At 48.1% G+C, this 21287-nt stretch overlaps 1 protein-coding gene across 1 annotated transcript in view; it reads left to right on the top strand.

Annotated features, from left to right (window-relative positions):
- The first annotated feature begins 977 nt into the window (after positions 1–977).
- LOC126993499 (omega-amidase NIT2-like) overlaps positions 978–21287 on the top strand; it is a 150558-nt gene continuing 130248 nt past the window's right edge. The window contains exons 1-4 of the mRNA XM_050852640.1: positions 978–1054; positions 13394–13504; positions 15030–15108; positions 21046–21080. Of these exons, the coding sequence (XP_050708597.1) occupies positions 21071–21080 (10 nt within the window). The 5' untranslated portion in view covers positions 978–1054; positions 13394–13504; positions 15030–15108; positions 21046–21070. The remainder of the gene's footprint in view (positions 1055–13393; positions 13505–15029; positions 15109–21045; positions 21081–21287) is intronic.

The following is a 21287-nucleotide window of genomic DNA, read 5'->3' as shown; positions in this document are numbered from 1 at the left end:
TGTAGTGGTGTATTGGTGCATGGGGATGGAAGGGTTACGGTGGGGGGATGTAGCATCTTTGAGGGTACTTCTGACTTCGATGGTGATGTCAGCCTCACTTCACTTCAGCTTGGCTGTTTATTACATGTTGTGGGCCCAACTGATGTAGATGATGACAGACATATTGGGACTATGCTGTGCCAAGAGTTTTAATGTTCTTGTTAACCATTGCAATCATGAGGATATTTTGAAGAACATGTCCTGCTGAAATGCCAGAATTTGCTCTTTTCTACTCTCCCACACGACGTCTGCGTGTAACGAAACACACGATAAATTAATCTAGACAAGGAAAGGTTTTGCCGGCGCCGGCGATCGAACCCGTGACCAGCGAGACAGAAGCCACTCCTTAACCAGTCGGCCAAAGAGGTACCCCTTGGCAGAGGGAGTCATGCGAGGCTCGCCTATCAGGCTAGTCGCCGCACTACACGACTCCCCATTCCTATGTAGATTGATTTCTGTGTGTTGAGATTTCCCATTTTCTATGAACTTCGGAGAGCATGGGCCATCACTCTACCTGTTACCCACTCGGGTTGACACAAAAGAATCACAGGAGAGGATGCCCACCGCCTTGCCACCAGTGAAGTGCCATAATTTGCTCTTTTTCACTCTCCCACACGACCTTGCGTGTAACGAAACACGCGAGAAATTAATCCAGACCCGGAAAGGTTGTGCCGGCGCCCGGGCTAGATCCCGCGACCAGCGAGACGAGAGAGCCACTCCTTAACCAGTCGGCCAAAGAGGTAGCCCCCTGGCAGAGGGAGTTATGGGAAGCTCGCCTATCAGGCTAGTCGCCGCACTAAATTGCAGGCCACACATGTGGCACACTTACCCCTGTTTGTTTGTTTTGTACACTTTGGGTAACGTCAGTGGTACATCTTTTCTCTGGGAAGTGGACGTCCCTGCCTACAGTCTTGTGTTCCCTGCTTTCAAGGGTCTCTCAAGGAATACCTTGTGGTGATTGATGGAGTGTTTCTTACTCTACCAAGTTACTGGATGTACCTTATCCTTATTTCAGGTGAAGAGTCTGTGAATCGGATATGTTATGTGTGGGTGTGTATGTGTGTGTGTTTCATACGTCTCCACCAATATTTGTTCGTTGGCATCAGGCGCGGATCCATGAAAAAAGTTTTGGGGGGCTCGAAGTCAGGATTTTTGTGGGTGGAAGGGGCATAAGGCTGCGTTTACACGAAGCGAATCAAATTGATTTCATTCATGAAGAATCAACACGATTCATGATTCGTCTTGATTCGCCACATTAATTTCAATGTAACCGTTTACATCAAGCGAATCGAGTCAATTCAGATCATGACGATTCATGACGATTCAGAGTCACTTGATTGGTTTGGACCCATTCTTTCATCAGTTAAGGCGAGTCACCCGAGGAGTAAGCACCATGCTGTAATGCCGGGATGTGAAGGCAGGAGAAGAACCTTAGAAGTACAAGGACAAGACGTAGTTTAAGTCATTATAAGTGATTACGAGTAGTTGTAAGTAATTATAAGTCAATGTAAGGCCATCATAGATACGTAAGACTGTAGTAGGTATTCTGATCACAACCCATAACAGAATACATTCCCCCCCTCAGACTACAATTACACCATATGGCGCAATACTTACGTCACTTTCCCGCCCAGAGACATAGCGTCGGTCGCCCCTCCCTTTCCCCCCTTCCCCCCTACCAGCGAACGCACCTCGGAGTTGTTACCAGCCCTTGCTTGTCAATCCCCTATCAGTTAAAATCATCCACCCTTACTTAGATTTTTTCCGCTGTTTCACATGAAATTTCGTCACCTTACACGTTAAGAGACCATACCCATGTATAAACTACCCTAGTCTTCCCTTCATTTTGAATTAAAGCGTGATAGATTATTAATCCGCTACTTGGTTCCCTTGTCCGTGCGACGGGGCCGCCGCAGGGCTGGTATATAACGAGGGGAGCGTCGTTTCAGGGCATCCTCCTTGCTACTCACAGGTATTGTACTCCGTGATTTTTCCCTCCTCCATCCCACTTTTCCCCCTAAAGTGCTCCCCCAGGGTTAATTACCGTCTCCCCTTTAGCCAATGTGCGTCTTCATTATCCTATAAATACATTTCTGAGTCCAGTAAATGAAATAAGCTTGATCTTCCGCCCACTCATCCTCCTCACTGCTCACAGGTCGAGCGTCCCAGTCTCTGCCACACACACACACACACACACACACCCCACACACCTACACGAACCAGTGTATCCATCCCGATGTGTTCCCTTAGTTGTTGATCTCAATTATTCTCGTCTTGTAGCAGTCACCGCTCGAATCGCGTGTTCCTTCCCCTCAGTGACACAAGAAAATGGGGTGCTGCAAAGAGAGACTTAAGATTCTCAGTGTTTTCATGTAATGTCCATCGTCACTGTGTCTGTCAGTCTGTCTTGTCGCGTCTTCATCGTTAACTTTCCTTGTATTCGTTTACCTTTGACTGTCCGTCCACGTTCTCTAGTTGTCCACCGTTACACATTGTTATACACATACACCAACACTTAAATGTTAACCTACACAAACAACATTCACACAAACGCATACCCACACAAACACCTTTTTTTTGTGTTGTGTTTGTCTCAATGACTTGTTGTATTTTTGTGCAATAAAGCAACCCTAACGGATACTGAGTTTCTTTATCCGTGAACCGACTAGCACTTATAACACTCGCTACCACCAACAATTGGTGACCCTGGAGTGTTGCTATGGTTCAAGGTGGCTTATAGCCGGTGCCGTTTTAAGGGCACTCTCTCCTAGAGTGGAGGACCTGGGCAGGGTAACTTGTCCATTCGTCCGCCCTCTCCTGGGGCAAAAATCCTCACCTCCATTCGGGGTTCGTGGGGCTGAGCACTCAGGTCGGGAGAAACATTACGCCATAGGCGTAGTTGCCACCTTCAGGGTTTTCCCCCGCCCTCCCCTAGGCGCCTTCTGCGCCTTCCCCAGGCACCCTCTGTGCCTTCCCCAGGCACCCTCTGTGCGCCTCTTCCAGGCACCCTCTGTGCGCCTCTTCCAGGCACCCTCTGTGCGCCTCTTCCAGGCACCCTCTGTGCGCCTCTTTCAGGTTCCCTCTGTGCGCCTCTTCTAGGCTCCCTCTGTGCGCCTCCTCCAGGCATCTTCAGCGCCCTTCAGGCATCTTTTGTGCCCCATGGTGCTTCTCCCAGCGCTCACCCACCCACCCCACACCCTACTCCTCCCTGCTTTTCTGCTGGTCCGGCGACTGAGACACGCACATCGTGTGACACACTACACAGACTCAGTGAACACTCAAACACAGTGCGACATATTACTGAGACACACAGTGCCACACACTCAGTGTACACGCCACACACAGACTCATTGTACACGCCATACAGACAGTGTATACGCCACCACACACCGCAGACTCAGTGTACACGCAAACACAGTGTGACACCCACTGGGATTACTAGCTGCCCCTGGATTAACCACCGCCTCCTGGATCTACCGCCCTCTTGGATTATCCTACACTTGTGGATCTATGTGTACAGTGCAGTGTGTCCAGCAACAGTTCAGTGCAGCAAGTCCCCAGCAACAGTTAGTGTCACAGTGTTCCCACTAAGTGTACAGTGTTGTTTTACAGTGCTTTCTTGGACACTGGTTCACTCCCAGGCCACTGAGGTCCCTAGCACGCGCCAGTGCCTATACTACACGCAGTTCGTTCTACTCTCACGGACTGCCGTGGCTCCTGGCCCGTTGTACGCCAGCGCCCTTGCCAACACCGTTCAACTTCACCATGTCTGACGACGACAACTCTTCCGCTGCGGCGGCGGTGTCCTTCAAAGCGCCGCCCTTCTGCTCACACGACCCGTCCATATGGTTCTCGATTTTGGAGTGCGGATTCAAGACCGCCAAAATTACTAACAGCCTTACTCAGTACACTCACGCTGTTAGCCTCCTGCCCGCCGACGTCCTTCCACAAGTCTCTGACGTCATCGCCTCAGCCTACAACTCTGATCATGCCTATGAAGACCTGAAGACTGCCCTACTCCAACGCCTTCAGTCTTCTGTCGCCACCGCCTCCGTGAACTCCTCTCCAAAGAAGAGTTGGGTAATGAGAAACCGACGGACCTCCTACGCCGCATAGCAGCTGCTCGGCGAAAAGTACCAGTCTTTCGACCCAGACTTGTTCAAACAGCTGTTTTACCAACGTCTGCCCCCTGCTGTCCAGCGCAGCCTCTTCAGCGTTAAGGACGACCTGAAGCCCGACGCCATTGCCAAGTTAGCAGACGAATTCATGGCAACTCTACCTGGACCGGTAACTTCCTCAGTGTCTTCCGTCGTCTCCGAAAGGACCACTCAATTTGACGAACTCGTCAAGCAAGTCTCCCTGCTCGCGACGAAAGTCACCTCTCTTGAGAAGCGGCTCGATCGCCGCCGCTCTCGCTCCCCCACTCCTCACCGACGTCGGCGCCGCTCCCGTTCGAAAAGCCCAGGACTCTGCTGGTACCACAAAAACTTCGGCGAGAAAGCTACGAGGTGTACCACCCCGTGCACTTACAAGGCGTCTAACTCCGCTGACGAGCACTAGTGCAGCATAGCGCTCGTCATCAACCCTCAGCGCTGCTCCACCTTCATGATTGCCGTTCCAACACAAAGTTCCTGATTGACACCGGCGCTGATGTCAGTATAATCCCAGCAACCGCCAGTCAGCGAACTCTACCTCCACTCTTGCACCTGTACGCCGCCAACGGTACCAAAATACCTGTCTACTCGCGACACACCATGCAAGTGGACCTTTACCTACGACGTTGCTTCGAATGGACCTTCTACGTCGGGAACGTCTCGCAGGCAATCCTCGGAGCTGACTTCCTAAGGCACTTCAACCTCTTAGTCGACGTCAAAGGACGGAGGTTGGTTGACCGCTCACTTCCATCTTCTCCAATGCTCAACCAGCACCAGGTGACAGCTCGCAACTTGCCGTCGTTCACAAGGACCACCAGTTCGCCGCCCTGCTCAAGTCCTTTCCCACGCTGACACAGCCCTATTCAGCCAGCCTGCCCGTCAAGCACCACGTTACGCATCACATAGAGACTACAGGACCTCCAGTACACGCCAAGGCCCGTCGCTTAGCTCCTGAACGCTACCGTCAAGCCAAGGCCGAGTTCGAGTCTCTGTTGCGTCAAGGTATTGTACGGCCCAGTAGCATCAACTGGTCATCAGCCCTCCACGTCGTCCCCAAGAAGAACGGCGACATACGTCCCTGTGGAGACTACCGAGCCCTTAACTCGCGCACTAAGATGGACAGATACCCGGTGCCAAACATCCAGGAATTCTCGTCTCAACTTGCTGGTTCCACCATCTTTTCACGTGTGGACCTCGTCAAGGCCTTTCACCAGATTCCAGTCCATCCTGACGACATACCGAAGACTGCCGTCATCACGCCCTTCGGTCTCTTTGAATACGTCAGGATGCCGTTTGGACTCATGAATGCGGCCCAGACCTTTCAACGCTTCATCGACGAAGTTCTCCGCGGCTTACCCTTCTGCTTCGCCTACATAGACGATCTACTCATCGCTAGCCCGGATGAAGCCTCTCACAAACAGCACCTTCACCAAGTCCTCACCCGCTTGCAAGACTACGGAGTACAGATCAACGTGGACAAGTCTGAGTTCGGTGTTACTTCCCTCACCTTCCTTGGCCACACTGTTACTCCAGAGGGCATCGCTCCACTCAACTCAAGGACTGAAGCCATCCAGCAGTTCCCGAAGCCGTCCACCCAGCGCCAACTCAAGGAATTCCTGGGTATGGTTAACTTCTACAACCGCTTCGTCCCACACTGCTCTCTCATGCTCCAGCCCCTCTACGCCATGGTGAAGCACTGCAAGCGTGGCCAGTCTGTCACTCTCGCCTGGACTCCGAACGCTGACGCCGCCTTTCTCGCTGCTAAGAAGGCTCTCAGCGACACAGTCATGTTGTCCTTCCCTGCCCATGACGCGGAGATCTCGATTGCAACAGACGCCTCCGACACTGGGACTGGTGCTGTCCTTCAACAGTTCGTCGACAACGCCTGGAAGCCGATCGCCTTCTTCTCCCGTAAGCTCTCCAAGTCTGAAGCCAAGTACAGCGCTTACGACCGGGAACTTCTCGCCATCTTCAAGGCTGTCAAACGTTTCCGCTACTTCATTGAAGGCCAGCGTTTCCACGTGTTCACCGACCACAAGCCCCTCACTACAACTTTCCTGAGGAACAAAGACTCTTATACACCACGTCAACTCCGCCACATGGACTACATCTCGCAGTTCACCACTGACATCCGGTATATCAAAGGTGCAGACAACGCTCCAGCTGACGCCCTCTCCCGCAACATTACCGCTGTGACGTCCTCTTCACTTGATTACGCCGCCATAGCCGCCGATCAGTCCGGCGACGCAGAGCTGGAGAGGCTTCTGAACAACCCGGCGCTTAAAGTGAAGAAAATCACACTCCCAGGCACCAAGGTCAAACTCTACGCTGACGTCTCTACGGCCACCATCCGTCCCTACCTGTCACAGCGACACCGCTACCAGGCCTTCCGTCAGCTTCACGACCTCTCTCATCCTGGCATTCGAGCCTCGCAGCGCTTGATGACGTCCCGCTTCATTTGGGAGGGAATTAACAAAGACGTCAGACTATGGACCAAAACCTGCACTGACTGCCAAGCCTCCAAGGTGACGCGACACACGCACTCTCCACCCGGCACCTTCACGCCCGTCACGGAGAGGTTCGACCGTGTCCACATCGACCTTGTTGGTCCCCTGCCGCCCTCCGCAGGCCACCGCTACATCCTCACCTGCGTGGATCGTTTCACACGCTGGCCTGAGGCCGCCCCCATCGCTGACATCACTACGGACGCCGTCTCCCACGCCTTCATTGCTACTTGGGTCTCCAGGTTCGGCGTCCCTCTCAGCCTCACCTCAGACCGCGGCGGCCAGTTCGAGGCTAACGTGTGGAACAAAGTCATGACCCTCCTTGGCATCCGCCGCTACAGAACGTCAAGTTACCACCCGCAGGCTAACGGCATGGTCGAGCGCTTCCATCGGCAGCTGAAATCCTCCCTCATGGCATCCACCCAACGCGACAACTGGTCCCTGGCTCTTCCCTTGGTCCTCCTCGGCATCAGGTCCTCCCTGAAGGAAGACCTGCACCACTCCTCGGCTGAACTAGTGTACGGCACCAACCTCCGGCTCCCAGGCGAACTTCTGGCGCCCACACCTGACACCGCCCCCTGCGGCGTCCAGGACTTCGCCGCCCGCCTCAAAGGTGCCATGAGGAGCCTCCAGCCGGTGCAGCCTCGCTCTTCCCCGAAGAAGACCTTCGTCAACCAGGACCTCGACACCTGCACCCACGTCTTCGTGCGCGTGGATGCCGTTCGGCGGCCTTGCAGCAGCCCTACCAGGACCCGACCGCGTCCTGAGACGGACCAGAAAGACTGTCACGATAGACAGACTGGGTTCTCAGGACGCGGTCTCCGTAGACAGGGTCAAGCCGGCTTACCTACTGGCCCCAGACCAGGCGCCCCATCTCTCCGTCGCCGAAACAACACCATCTGCACCACTCCGCACCAGGAAGATATCGTTCCTTCTATGAAGTCACTGGGGGGGAATATCTGTAGCAGTCACCGCTCGAATCGCGTGTTCCTTCCCTCAGTGACACAAGAAAATGGGGTGCTGCAAAGAGACTTAAGATTCTCAGTGTTTTCATGTAATGTCCATCGTCACTGTGTCTGTCAGTCTGTCTTGTCGCGTCTTCATCGTTAACTTTCCTTGTATTCGTTTACCTTTGACTGTCCGTCCACGTTCTCTTGTTGTCCACCGTTACACATTGTTATACATACACCAACACTTTTTTTCTTTTTTTTTACAGCAAAGGAGACAGCTCAAGGGCACAAAAAAGTAAACATTAATAAAAAAAAAAAGCCCGCTACTCGCTGCTCCTAAAAAGAATCCAAAGAGGTGGCCGAAAGATAAGTCAGTTTCGGGAGGAGAGGTGTCCTGATACCCTCCTCTTGAAAGAGTTCAAGTCGTAGGCAGGAGGAAATACAGATGAAGGAAGATTGTTCAAGAGTTTACCAGCGTGAGGGATGAAAGAGTGAAGATGCTGGTTAACTCTTGCATAAGGGGTATGGACCGAATAGGGATGAGCATGATTAGAAAGTCGAGTGCAGCGGGGCCGGAGGGGGAGGCATGCAGTTAGCAAGTTCAGAAGAGCAGTCAGCGTGGAAATATCGATAGAAGATAGAAAGAGAGGCAACATTGCGGCGGAATTTAAGAGGTAGAAGACTATCAGTATGAGGAGGAGAGCTGATGAGACGAAGAGCCTTTGCCTCCACTCTGTCCAGAAGAGCTGTGTGAGTGGAGCCCCCCCACACATGAGATGCATACTCCATACGAGGGCGGACAAGGCCCCTGTATATGGACAGCAACTGTGCAGGGGAGAAGAACTGGCGGAGACGGTACAGAACGCCCAGCCTCGAGGAAGCTGATTTAGTAAGAGATGAGATATGAAGTTTCCAGTTGAGATTTTGAGTTAAGGATAGACCGAGGATGTTTAGTGTTGAGGAAGGTGATAGCTGGGTGTTGTCAAAGAATAGGGGAGAGGTGTTTGGAAGATTGTGTCGAGTGGATAGGTGGAGAAACTGTGTTTTTGAGGCGTTGAAGGACACCAGGTTCTTCTTGCCCCAATCGGAAATAATAGTAAGTCTGAGGCTAAGCGTTCTGCAGCCTCCAGCCTTGAGTCGTTAAGTTCCTGAAGGGTGGGTCTTCTATTAAAAGAAGTTGAATAATGCAGAGTGGAATCATCGGCGTAGGAATGGATAGGACAGTTCGTTTTGGAAAGAAGATCATCAATGAACAACAGAAAAAAGAGTGGGAGATAGGACAGAACCCTGTGGGACACCACTGTTAATAGATTTAGGGAAGAACAGTGACCGTCTACCACGGCAGAAATAGAACGGTCAGAAAGGAAACTGGAGATAAAGGTACAGAGAGAAGGATAGAAACCGTAGGAGGGTAGTTTAGAAAGCAAAGATTTGTGCCAGACCCTATCAAAAGCTTTTGATATGTCCAGCGCAATAGCAAAAGTTTCACCGAAACGGCTAAGAGAGGATGACCAAGAGTCAGTTAAGAAGGCTAGGAGATCACCAGTAGAACGCCACTTGCGGAACCCATACTGGCGATCAGATAGAAGGTCAGAAGTGGAAAGGTGCTTTTGAATCTTACGGTTAAGGATTGATTCAAAAGCTTTAGATAGACAAGAAAGTAAAGCAATAGGACGGTAGTTTGAGGGATTGGAGCGGTCACCCTTCTTAGGTACAGGCTGTGTGAAGGCATACTTCCAGCAAGAAGGAAAGGTAGATGTTGACAGGCAGAGGCGAAAGAGTTTGACCAGGCAGGGTGACAGCACGGAGGCACAGTTTTTAAGGATAATAGGAGGCACTCCATCAGGTCCATAAGCCTTCTGAGGATTGAGGCCAGAGAGGGCATAGAAAACATCATTTTGAAGAATCTTTATAACAGGCATAAAGGAGTCAGAGGGGGGATGAGTAGGAGGAATATGCCCAGAATCGTCCAGAGTGGAGTTTTTAGAAAAGTTTGAGAGAAGAGTTCAGCCTTAGAGATAAATGAGACGGCAGTGTTGCCGTCAGGACTGAGAGTGGAGGAAAGATGAAGAAGTGAAGTTGGAGGAGATGTTTTGGCTAGATGCCAGAAGTCACGGGAAGAGTTAGAGAAAGCAAGGTTTGACATTTTCTATTAATGAAAGAATTTTGGTTAGTCGGAGAATAGATTTGGCACGATTTCGGGCAGAAATGTAAAGTTCATAATTAGCATTAGTTTGAAGGCTCTGGTATCTTTTGTGAGCTACCTCTCTATCATTGACAGCACGAGAACAAGCGTGATTAAACCAAGGCTTTTTAGCGTGAGGAGTAGAGAAAGAACGAGGAATGTATGCCTCCATTCCAGAGACAATCACCTCTGTGATGCGCTGAGCACACACAGAGGGTCTCTATCCTGGAAGCAATAATCATTCCACGGGAAATCGGAAAAGTACATCCTCAGGTCGTCCCACCGAGCTGAAGCAAAATGCCAGAAGCATCGCCTCTTCGGTGGGTCCAGAGGATGTACAGGAGCGATAGGACAGGATGCAGAAATAAGATTGTGATCGGAGGAGCCCAACGGAGAGAACAGTTTGACAGAATAAGCAGAAGGGTTTGAGGTAAGGAAGAGGTCTAGAATGTTGGGCCGATCTCCAAGACGGTCAGGAATACGTGTAGGGTGCTGGACCAACTGCTCTAGGTCGTTGAGGATAGCAAAGTTGTAGGCTTGTTCACCAGGATGGTCAGTGAAAGAGGATGAAAGCCAAAGCTGGTGGTGAACATTGAAATCTCCTAGGATGGAGATTTCAGCGAAGGGAGAGTGGGTCAAGATGTGCTCCACTTTAGAATTCAAATACTTAAATGTTAACCTACACAAACAACATTCACACAAACGCATACCCACACAAACACCTTTTTTTGTGTTGTGTTTGTCTCAATGACTTGTTGTATTTTTGTGCAATAAAGCAACCCTAACGGATACTGAGTTTCTTTATCCGTGAACCGACTAGCACTTATAACACTCGCTACCACCAACAGTCTTTCCGCGGTAGGAGCTGTAGGAGAGAGCCCTGTATGCGTTCTTGGAGCCATACCAGGGGTAGGAAATGGGGTGTCGAGTCCCCCTTACAATTCCCTCCTGCACCCCCTACTGCGGGAAGTATTTTTGGGAGTATTTAGGCCAGTAATCTGTGCTTTACCTGTAGTGTAAGAAGTGTTTAGTGAAATAAGAGGCTGTATGTTTGTGTCTTTACGACAAAGATGGTTCTCGTCGTGTATGGGTTTTTTCCCGGAAATGTAACGTTCCCCCTCTCTGAGTCTCTTTCATACATCATATGTACCTGGTTTTTACAATAATTGTACACCCGCCCAAGGGTAAAGATTTCGTGGAGAATCCTCAGCCTTATTCTGGTTACCATTGTGAGAGGAGAAAACTAGAAATCAGTCGTGTGTCCATTCGCCCATTTCCGTCAGTTTCGGGTAAATCGTGCCTTCAAAGATGAATTAATTTTTTTTTTTTTTTTTTACGTTGTTGCCTATTGCGCCGGTAGGCATCTTCCCGGTGGGGCCTGATGGTCGGCCCAAGGCTTCTTCCAGGTGGGGCCTGATGGTCGGCCCAGCCCGTTCTGGCGCAGGCGAGTGTTTATAGTGGCGCCATCTTGCATTGGCTCATGCTGCCCCCCGGAACTCGTACTTGATTCGCTTGGACGGCTTCCTCTAGAGTCCGGGTTGATGGGTGGTCTTCAGGACAGCATGTGGGTAGTTTTAAGCCACTCGGCGGTGACCGAAAAATCCGAGTGGTAGCGTGAGGATTCGAACCCGCGTCGTCCATCACGCGGCAAATGTGGGTCCAGTACGTTATCACTTCGGCCACCGCCTACCCAAATTGTAAACCGTGTCGTCAGGTATGCCTATGTATTACCTTATAAACTAAGTCACAGGAATAAATGTAAGCACTTCCTATACATAGGCCTTTATTTCTTGCCACTCCCCGTTGTGAGATCTGTCCGGCCGGCTGTGAGTTAAACTCACCATTTACCGCCCCCGAGCCTGCCCCGCTCACCTCGCTACCCTGCCCAAGGGATCAGAGTCTCGCTCTGGGTCATTTAAATCCCTCATTAAATCCTTAGTCCTTTCTATACACATACTCTTAAGGTTCCCAGTGAGCTACCGGTGACTTAGTTCATCGGTAGATCTCTGGGTGGTGGCAGCAAAACTACCCCCAGGGTGAGTCCCCCTTGTTTTCCTCAGATATCCATAGGTGAATTCCCTTGTTTTTTATAACATCATTTAGTGCCCCGAATTTCCGGGCACGACAATGCTAGCGAACGTCCTGATCAATTTAGTACGAGAACGACGTGCCATATATGACCCCAGTGATCCTATGCACAGAAGTCGGGATGCCATATAGCTGCTTTATGGAAGGATACTGCTACTGAAATTAAATGCACAGGTGAGTTAACAGTTTTTATTCACTTACCACAGTATAACTATTGTAGGCGGTGGCTGAGTGGTTAGCGTGTGGGCTCCGCATTCACCGGCGCCATGGACAACGTCGGTTCGAATCCCAGTGCTACCACCTGGGATTTTTCAGTCACCGCCGAGTGGCCTAAGACTACTCACATGCTGTCCTGAAGACCACCCATCATCCCGGACTCTAGAAAAACCCTCCTCTGAATCAAGAATGAGTTCCGGGGGGCAGCATGAGCCAAGCATAACTGGCGCCACTATAAAAATTGCCTATGACATGACGGGCTTGGGTCGACCACCTAGGCCCCTGAAGAAAGCCTACTGGCGTAGCGCCAGTAGGCCGAGATTTAAAAAAAAAAAAGCTACTGAACCCCGGAAGGAATTGCCGCACCCTACGATTTATATTAATTTCATTTATCATTTCATTTCTAAGGAACCCGCAGACGGCCACTCGGGTGGCACAATATGCGGGTGACTGTGCGGGGGATTCAAGGGGCCAGCAGAGGACTGGATTACAATAAGGGTTAGGATGAGGAAAGGTATTGGGATATGGTAAAGGGTCAGGATTAGTGAGATAATGATTGATGATCCTGTTCCTAAATGTGTCAAGAGTGGGACTATTTTTTTTTTTTATGTCGCGGCCTATTGCGCCGGTAGGCTTCTTCCCGGTTAGGCCTGATGGTCGGCCCAAGGCTTCTTCCCTGGGGCCTGATGGTGCTGGCGCAGGAGAGTGTTTATAGTGGCGCCATCTTGCATTGGCTCATGCTGCCCTCCCGGAGCTCATCTTTAATCCTAGAATCTAGAGTCCGGGTTGATAGGTGGTCTTCTGGACAGTAACTACACGAGATGGGAGATGATTCCACTCTTGGATGCTGCGGGGAAAGAATGAATATTTGAATATACTAGTGTTAGTCTGGTAAGTGTGGTATTTAAGGTTGTGGCTGCCTCTAGTGGACCGTGTAGTTGTCGGGTGTAAATAAGTGTCTTTGTTTACGTCTACTAAATTGTTTGTTATTTTATATAGTATTTGTTGTCTGTGTATTTGTCTCGTGTTGCTAATGGGTCTAGTTTTATGTCTTGTTTAAGCAAATTAACTGATGTGGTGTCTGTAATCACGTCTGGCCCATCTTGCAGCTTTGTTTTGTATGGCCTCTAATTTATTTATGTTATTGTTAGTGTGTGGGTCCCAGACGGTGTCACAATACTCTATGTGTGGCCGAACGAGTGTTTTATATGCAAGAATTTTGATGTTTGTTTTACATCTGCTAAAATTCCTACGCAGGAACTCCAGGGCTCTGTGAGCTTTGGGCCTGATGCTGCTCACGTGTGTGTTCCATTGCATGTCTGCTGAGATGTGTACGCCCAAGTATCTGTGTGAAAAGACAGTGTCCAGGTTTGTGTCATGGAGTTTATAAATGAAGGGAATAGGTGAAACGGATGTGATGGCATTTGTCTGGTCTAAACGTCATCTGCCACTTGGCTTCCCGGTCTTCAAGTGCAGCTAAATCGTTTTGTAGTCGAAGACAGTCATCCCTATCTAAATGGGTTGATAAACTAAGCTGTCATCTGCAAAAAGTCTAGTAGTAGAGGTAAGTGATAGGCGGAGATCATTAATGTAAGAAAGGAAACCAAGGGGGCCCAAGACGGTGCCTTGAGGTACCCCATAAGTTACAGGAATAGATAAGGATTGACTACCATCAAGAACAACTCTGCTTGCGGGTAGTCAAAAACGTGGTAATCCAGCTAGAAATTTGTCCTCGTATGCCATAGTATTCTAATTTAGTTAACAGTCTTTGGTGGGGAACTTTATCGAAGGCTTTGGCAAAGTCAAGTATTATGGCGTCAACTTGTCTAATTTTGGGGTTGTTAAAGTAAGTAGGCTACTGAATTATTAGGAAATAATAAAATGCACAGGTTTTGTTGAAAGTAAGTGGGCTACTGAATTATTAGGAAAGAATAAAATGCACAATTTTTGTTTAAAGTAGGCTACAGATGAAATTCCAGGATTTACTCTTTTATACACTCCCATACAACCTCTGCGTGTAACGAAACATACGAGAAATTAATCCAGACAAGGAAAGGTTTGCCGGCGCCGGGGATAGAACCCGCGACCAGCGAGACGGGAGAGCCACTCCTTTACCAGTCGGCCAAAGAGGTACCCCCCTGGCAGAGGGAGTATTGGAGGCTCGCCCATCGGGCTAGTCGCTGCACTACACGGCTCCTCATTCCTATGTAGATAAATTTATGTGTGGTGAGATTTCCCATTTTCTATGAACTTCGGAGAGCATAATAAACGAGAAATTAATCCAGACAAGGAAAGGTTTTGCCGGCGCCGGGGATCGAACCCGCGACCAGCGAGACGGGAGAGCCACTCCCTAACCAGTCAGCCAAAGTAGTACCCGCCTGGCAGAGGGAGTATGGGAGGCTCGCCTATCAGGCTAGTCGCTGCACTACACAGATACACAGGTTATATAGTGCACAGTAGCCACAAACATTATAATAAATCTTACTAACTGAAAGAAAAAGAAAAGCCAACTCCCTTGAACAGAGATCCATTGCATGAAGGGATAGGTTTCTTGATTTTAATTAGTGGATGGCGTGACAGTCGGCACCTGCAGCAAAAGGTTAAAGCTATTTGAAATATAAAAAGGTTAAAGCTATTTGAAATATAAAAAGGTTAAAGCTATTTGAAATATAAAAAGGTTAAAGCTATTAGAAATATATAATTAAATTGTATTAGCATTTATCCATGAAAATGAAATCACTTATAATAATTATGTATATAATTTTATATAATTATTGCAATTATATAATCATGCAAATTGGTCAGTTATCTAAATTACATATCGAAAATATCTATTAATGATAGGTTCTCTCTCTCTTTCTCTCTCTCTGCTCCCACTGCCTCCCGCTCCCAGTCTTGGTGAGGCGATGAGTTCGGTCTTGTCTCCTGCCTTGAGGTGATCTATCTCCTCCACGCTACACGGGAAGCCCAAGGTGAGAAGCACAGCGCCATAACTAAACATTGAGTGTCTTGAGTTGGGAAGAAAGAACCTCAAAACAAAGCATTGAATGTCTTCAGGTGGGAAGAAGCGTCAAAACAAAACATTGTGTGTCATGAGTTGGGAAGCCCAGTGTTGTGGTAAATAGCAAGTGTAAGGGAAGGTGTTATAGATAGGTATACTGAGTGTAAAATCTAAGCGGTTTGGAGAGAGAGAGAGAGAGAGGCGGAGCGTCAACAGTTTTTCACGCAACACCGTGCCTATTACTCTGCTTGCTGGGGTGGGTTGGTGCAGGTGCTGTGACGGAGAGCTCTATTGAGTTTGTGTTATACCTTTGTACGTAGTTTGTATTATATCACTGTATTGTTGTTTATGTACTTCAGTTTAATTTTTCATGATTTATGTTAATGGCAAGGGTAGAAGGCTGACTTATACCTGGAATCTACATTTCAAGGGCTTAAGGTCCATATTATCAAAGGTACTGAGCTCTCACTGTGGCTCTTTCCCAAGGTCACAGAAAATTAGCCAGGCTTTTATGGGCATTTTTCCCGTTCAAGATGCAGAGGTCCTGTCAAACTATCACCAGCATCACTAAACAGTCCATGAAAATCCCAGCAACTTCTATGAGCGGCCTTTCAAACAGACAAACTGAAGGGCTGATAAGTTTAAAAATACAGACTTAAGTTTGTTCCACAGTAGAACACAGCACAGCCTTGGGGCCAACCCGTACAGGAGGTTGACCTCCACAAGAATGTGCGTCAGTTCATCATGATAGTGATGTAGCTCTCATCCTAATGCATTTGCAGTGTTGTGCGCACTACCTGCTAAAAGTAGTGGCACTACCGCTACCACTACTTCAGTCAAATTGTAGTGGCACTACCGCTACAGCTACTCATTTATAAATTAATGTAGTGCACTGCCGCTACTACTGCCGCTACCGCTACTTGTGAACAATAAGTACTGAAAAAACATGATTCTCTTTTATACATATTGTAACGTTCCACGTCCCTGACAGAGTATTGAGTAAGTCACTTTACACTTTCTGTACGTGAGGCTAGAGGATTCACTCACCTCCCTCTGCTGTGCTAGTTACTATGCTTTTCAACAGCTGTGTTACCTCGATTTTCTCGATTTTCTCGGTAACGAGGTGTTGGATCTCTAATATACTTTGCCACAGCATATTTCACACCAAGTGCTGATTTTTGACTGCACAGTGCATTACCAGAAGTGTATGAGTAAGCTACATACTCTTGACATTTGAGAGAAATTTCCGATATTCGGAGAAGGCATTCGGACAGTTCCTACTACGTCACACCCTAGACCCACCCACCTCTCTCCCCCTGTATGATCCTTCCTCTCTAACACTCGTTATCCCCTTCCTCCCCAACCCTCCCCCCAATCTCTCTCTCTCTCTCTCTCTCTCTCTCTCTCTCTCTCTCTCTCTCTCTCTCTCTCTCTCATGGAATTCAATTAATTTCAATCTTGCACCAACCAACGAGAGGTATATGGCACTCCCACTGGTGCATGCATTATCCATAAGACAATGAAGCGTGCGTATATTGGCTTTCTTTGCCGTCATCTGACTGAGCAATATACTTTCATGAATTAATTTCCATTTTTCCTTCATCTTCGTTAAATAACGATAACAAATATAGCCTCCACCCTAAAATAGGATTAGAAATGGGCGCCATAATAGTAGTAGGATGATGAGTTCGAGAGGTCTTGTTGTTATAATATTAATAATAATAATTACTACTACTACTACTAATTATTATTATTATTATTATTATTATTATTATTATTATTATTATTAGCATTAATAATTTTTACAATACTATTACTACTGTTATCAATATTATTAGTAGTATAATCTTTATTAGTATTGCTGTTGATAACATCATCTATTTATAAATCATGTATAGGATGGAAATGGAAATTAGTCCACGGGCTAAATTTTTGGGAAAGAAAACCATGTTATAAGAAAGTCCTTTTTAATCTACGTCACTTTCCAAGAACAAGTCTTCCTCATCATCGCTGTCGAAGTTTATGATGACGGGATCAATGCTGTGGTGGATGTTGTCTGTGTAATACTCCTCCTCAAAACCTTGTGATCGGCGAACCGCACCTGCCCACACCTCTGCCGTTACACCCAGTTTTGCCTCCTCCAACCTGGCCTGCAAGCCTGCCCGAGTGAAGTGTTGTAAAGACGAGCGCACGTGTCTTTTCATGTGCCCCCACACCTGTTCAATGGCATTCAGTTCTGGATGGGCTGGTGGTAAGCGGACGACCTCATGACCCCACATTCGGATGGTGTTGTCTACGATGTACTGTGGTTGTGGACGGTTCCGCTTGCATATGAGCAGGAGCTCAGGCCGTGTTGCATATGGCGGGAAGGGCAGCCTGTGTTTCTCCAACCATGTAATGAGGTCAGCTTTCCTGGTGGCAGTGGTAGGGCAACGACTCTCCTCCGTCTGCTGGCTGTGATATGGCGCATTGTCTAACACCAGCACAGATGGTTCAGTCAGCGATGGCAGAACCTGTGATGTCAGCCAGCGAAGGAAGAGCTCCCCGTTAACCTCGCCGTGGTAGTCACCGCTGGCTGTCTTGGTGTGGTAGCAGAGGAACGAACCCTCCACGAAACCATCAGCGGTGCCAGCTGCAACTACAAAGCGGTCCCCTTCTCCGGGGGGCACCTGACGGCTGTACATGGTGCTTGTGGCAGGCTGCGTCGTGTCCACCCACTCCATGCTGTGGTGCATCCTGGTGGTGAACCATGTCTCGTCAAGGTACACCACCTGCATCCCTCTCTCCCGGTGTTGTTTGAGTGTCCTGAGAGCATTGATCCGCCGGCATACAACGTCCAGGGACTCCTTCCTCACATACATAGTCCGCTTTGATGTCCTATAGCGGAATCCCATAACGTGTAGGAGTCGCCAAACCGATGTATCCGGGGTTCCCTCCTTGATGATGCCCGCGATCATCAGCTCCTCCGTCAAGGAAGCAATTGTCACGACTTCTTTGGCGGCGAACTTTGCATGAACTTTGCGACGAATGGCCGCTACGGCAAAACTGTCGAATACGGCCGGAGCTCTGGGAGATGTTGCAGGCGGTGTTGGTGGTAGCAGGTTCCCGGGTGGTAGTGCCTCGACCGTCTCTGCCTCCGAGTTGGTGATGTGCTGCCGCTTTACCACCATCCTCACCGCGCGGACGCTCATGCCGACCGCATAGGCAACCCTGTCATACGGCCTGCTTGGTGATAGGACAGTATTGCAACATTAGTGATATGTCTTTAACCTTTGCTGCAGTATTATCAGGGATGGAGACAGAATTCACTTCAATAAATTACCACTTTAACAACAAAACTTTGGTTTGTTTAGATAGGTAATGAGTGTCTATTGATATGGAACCCATCACTTATCAAATTAGTGTTGGGAATGAATGGGTTGCAGTAATATAGCTATAAACGACACGCACCTGTGCAAACTGAAACTCAGCCGATTATCTCTCTGTTCCTTGGTAAACAGGGATAAAAGCCGCATGACCATGCGATTCCTGCAGCCACGGGGACAATGACGTAACTTATACGCCATACTTGGAGCCAACGTCCTGTAGGTTGCGGGTATTACTGTAGAATGCAGTCACAAACCCGTTTTATCAAACCATGTCACCTCGCAACACCTCAAACTGCTCAGCTTCATTCAGTCATTTGTTTGCCAACATTCTCGTTCGTTATCAACCTTCACGTCATCATAACCAAGGCTTTATTTCCACATTATTTCACTCTAAATAAATGACAAGTCTATGTTGGTATACCACATTTTATATACTTCAGGAAAACAACGTGCACCGTGGGTTATGAATCCATGAGAGAGAGAGAGAGAGAGAGAGAGAGAGAGATTGGGGGGAGGGTTGGGGAGGAAGGGGATAACGAGTGTTAGAGAGGAAGGATCATACAGGGGGAGAGAGGTGGGTGGGTCTAGGGTGTGACGTAGTAGGAACTGTCCGAATGCCTTCTCCGAATATCGGAAATTTCTCTCAAATGTCAAGAGTATGTAGCTTACTCATACACTTCTGGTAATGCACTGTGCAGTCAAAAATTATAACTTTTAGTTAAATATGCTTTTGCAAAGTATAGAGATCCAACACCTCGTTACCGAGAAAATCGAGAAAATCGAGGTAACACAGCTGTTGAAAAGCATAGTAACTCACCCAGTTTCCAAGGCTTCGTGAGCCGCGATCATCTAGAAAAGCATAATTTAATTCATGATTCACAGCATGGGTTCACAAAGGGTAGGTCTTGCCTTACTAACCTGTTGTCCTTCTACACTAAAGTAATCGAGGCGATTGACAGAGATGAAAACTATGACATACTATATCTAGATTTTAGTTAAGCGTTCGACAAAGTCACTCATCACCGGCTATTGCTAAAATTACAGGCTCACGGCGTAGATGGGAAAGTTTTGAACTGGACTAGGGCCTCGCTTAGTGGGAGGAAGCAGAGTGAAAATCAATGGAAAAAAATCTGAATGGGGCAGTGTTACGAATGGAGTCCCACAGGGGTCGGTGCTGGGTCCTCTGCTTTTTATTATTTACATCAATGACTTGGACACAGGAATTAGTAGTGATGTCAGTAAGTTCGCGGATGATACCAAGATCGGAAGAGTAATCCAATCAGACAGCGACGCTACCGTTCTCCAGGATAAGCTTGACAGACTATATGATTGGGCGGGGAAGTGGCAGATGGAATTCAATGTCGGGAAGTGTAGCATTTTGAGTGTAGGTGGGAATAACCCCTTACACAATTACTCCTTAAATGACACTCCTCTAAGCAGGTCTGGGCGTGAGAGAATTAGGAGTCCTAGTGAGCGCTGACCTCCGTCCTAGGGCTCAATGCATTCAGGCTAAAAATCGGTCAAACAGAGTACTAAGTTTCATCTCAAGGAGCGTGAGCAATAGGAGCGCTGAAGTCATCCTCAAACTTTACATAGCACTAGTTAGACCTCATCTCGATTATGCAGTTCAGTTCTGGTCCCCCTATTATAGAATGGATATCAAGATGTTAGAATCTGTACAGAGGAGGATGACAAAGATGATTCAGGGGGTGAGAAACTTGCCTTATGAAGACAGGCTGAAGCAGTTAAATCTACACTCTCTAGAAAGGCGAAGGTTGCGAGGAGACTTGATCGAAGTCTATAAATGGATGAAGGGATTTAATAAAGGGGACGTCAATAAAATTTTGAGAGTGAAAGAGCCAGGTAGGACGCGTGGCAATGGTTTTAAGTTAGACAAATTCAGATTCAACAAAGACATAGGCAAGAATTGGTTCACCAATAGAGTGGTGGACGAATGGAACAGGCTTGGGAGCCATGTTGTGGGTGCCAATACCATAGATACATTCAAGAAGAGGTAAGATAAGCCATGGATGGTGAGGTAAGGTGGGGTTGAGTGTACAGGAACTGCCTTGTATAGGCCAACCGGCCTCTTGCAGACTCCTTACGTTCTTATGTTCTTATATCCACGAGTGACTAATCACTTACTGTCCACAGGTAGACAGGCTGCCACACCTCCAGTCACAGATTCACTACTGAGCGAGCGTTGGTGACTGACAAGAGAAACGGGCCGCGGGTCAGCCCACTGAACTGTACACGTTTCATTCGCGTTTTCATCACGTACGTAGTTGGTCCACCCCGAGTAGCGAGTAGTGACTAGCCCTACCTAAAAATGTAGCGCCGCTACCGTTTTTGCCGCTCTTTCCAAAAAAGATTGGCACTACCGCTACAGCTACTAAAAAAACAGCTTCGCTACGTAGCGGCGCTACTAGTAGTGCCGCTACGCTACTGTGCATTTGTGTACTTCAAGTAATTTATGATAGGTCAGTTAGGTAGTTAAGTGTACTTTGTAATATTATAACATTTTACTTTCTTTATTTCAGGAGCATCTTGAAGTAAAACAACAGAATGGCATCCAGTGAGTACCATTTTACAATCTTAATAATTTAGACCAGTGGTGCTCAACCTTTTTGGCTGGCAGGGCCACATTAGATGGGCAATGTGTGATGAGGGCCTCGTATTGCCTGCAATGTGAATACGCATAGTAATTAATATATTTTACACACTGATAACACTGATTATGTTGTGTACATACTGTAACCTTCCGGATAGAGTTGTAATCAAA

This window comes from Eriocheir sinensis, unplaced genomic scaffold (genome assembly GCF_024679095.1).
Source record: "Eriocheir sinensis breed Jianghai 21 unplaced genomic scaffold, ASM2467909v1 Scaffold622, whole genome shotgun sequence".
NCBI lineage: Eukaryota > Metazoa > Arthropoda > Malacostraca > Decapoda > Varunidae > Eriocheir > Eriocheir sinensis.
The sequence above is the reverse complement of the archived record's forward strand: the minus strand, read 5'-3'. Positions and strand labels throughout refer to the sequence as shown.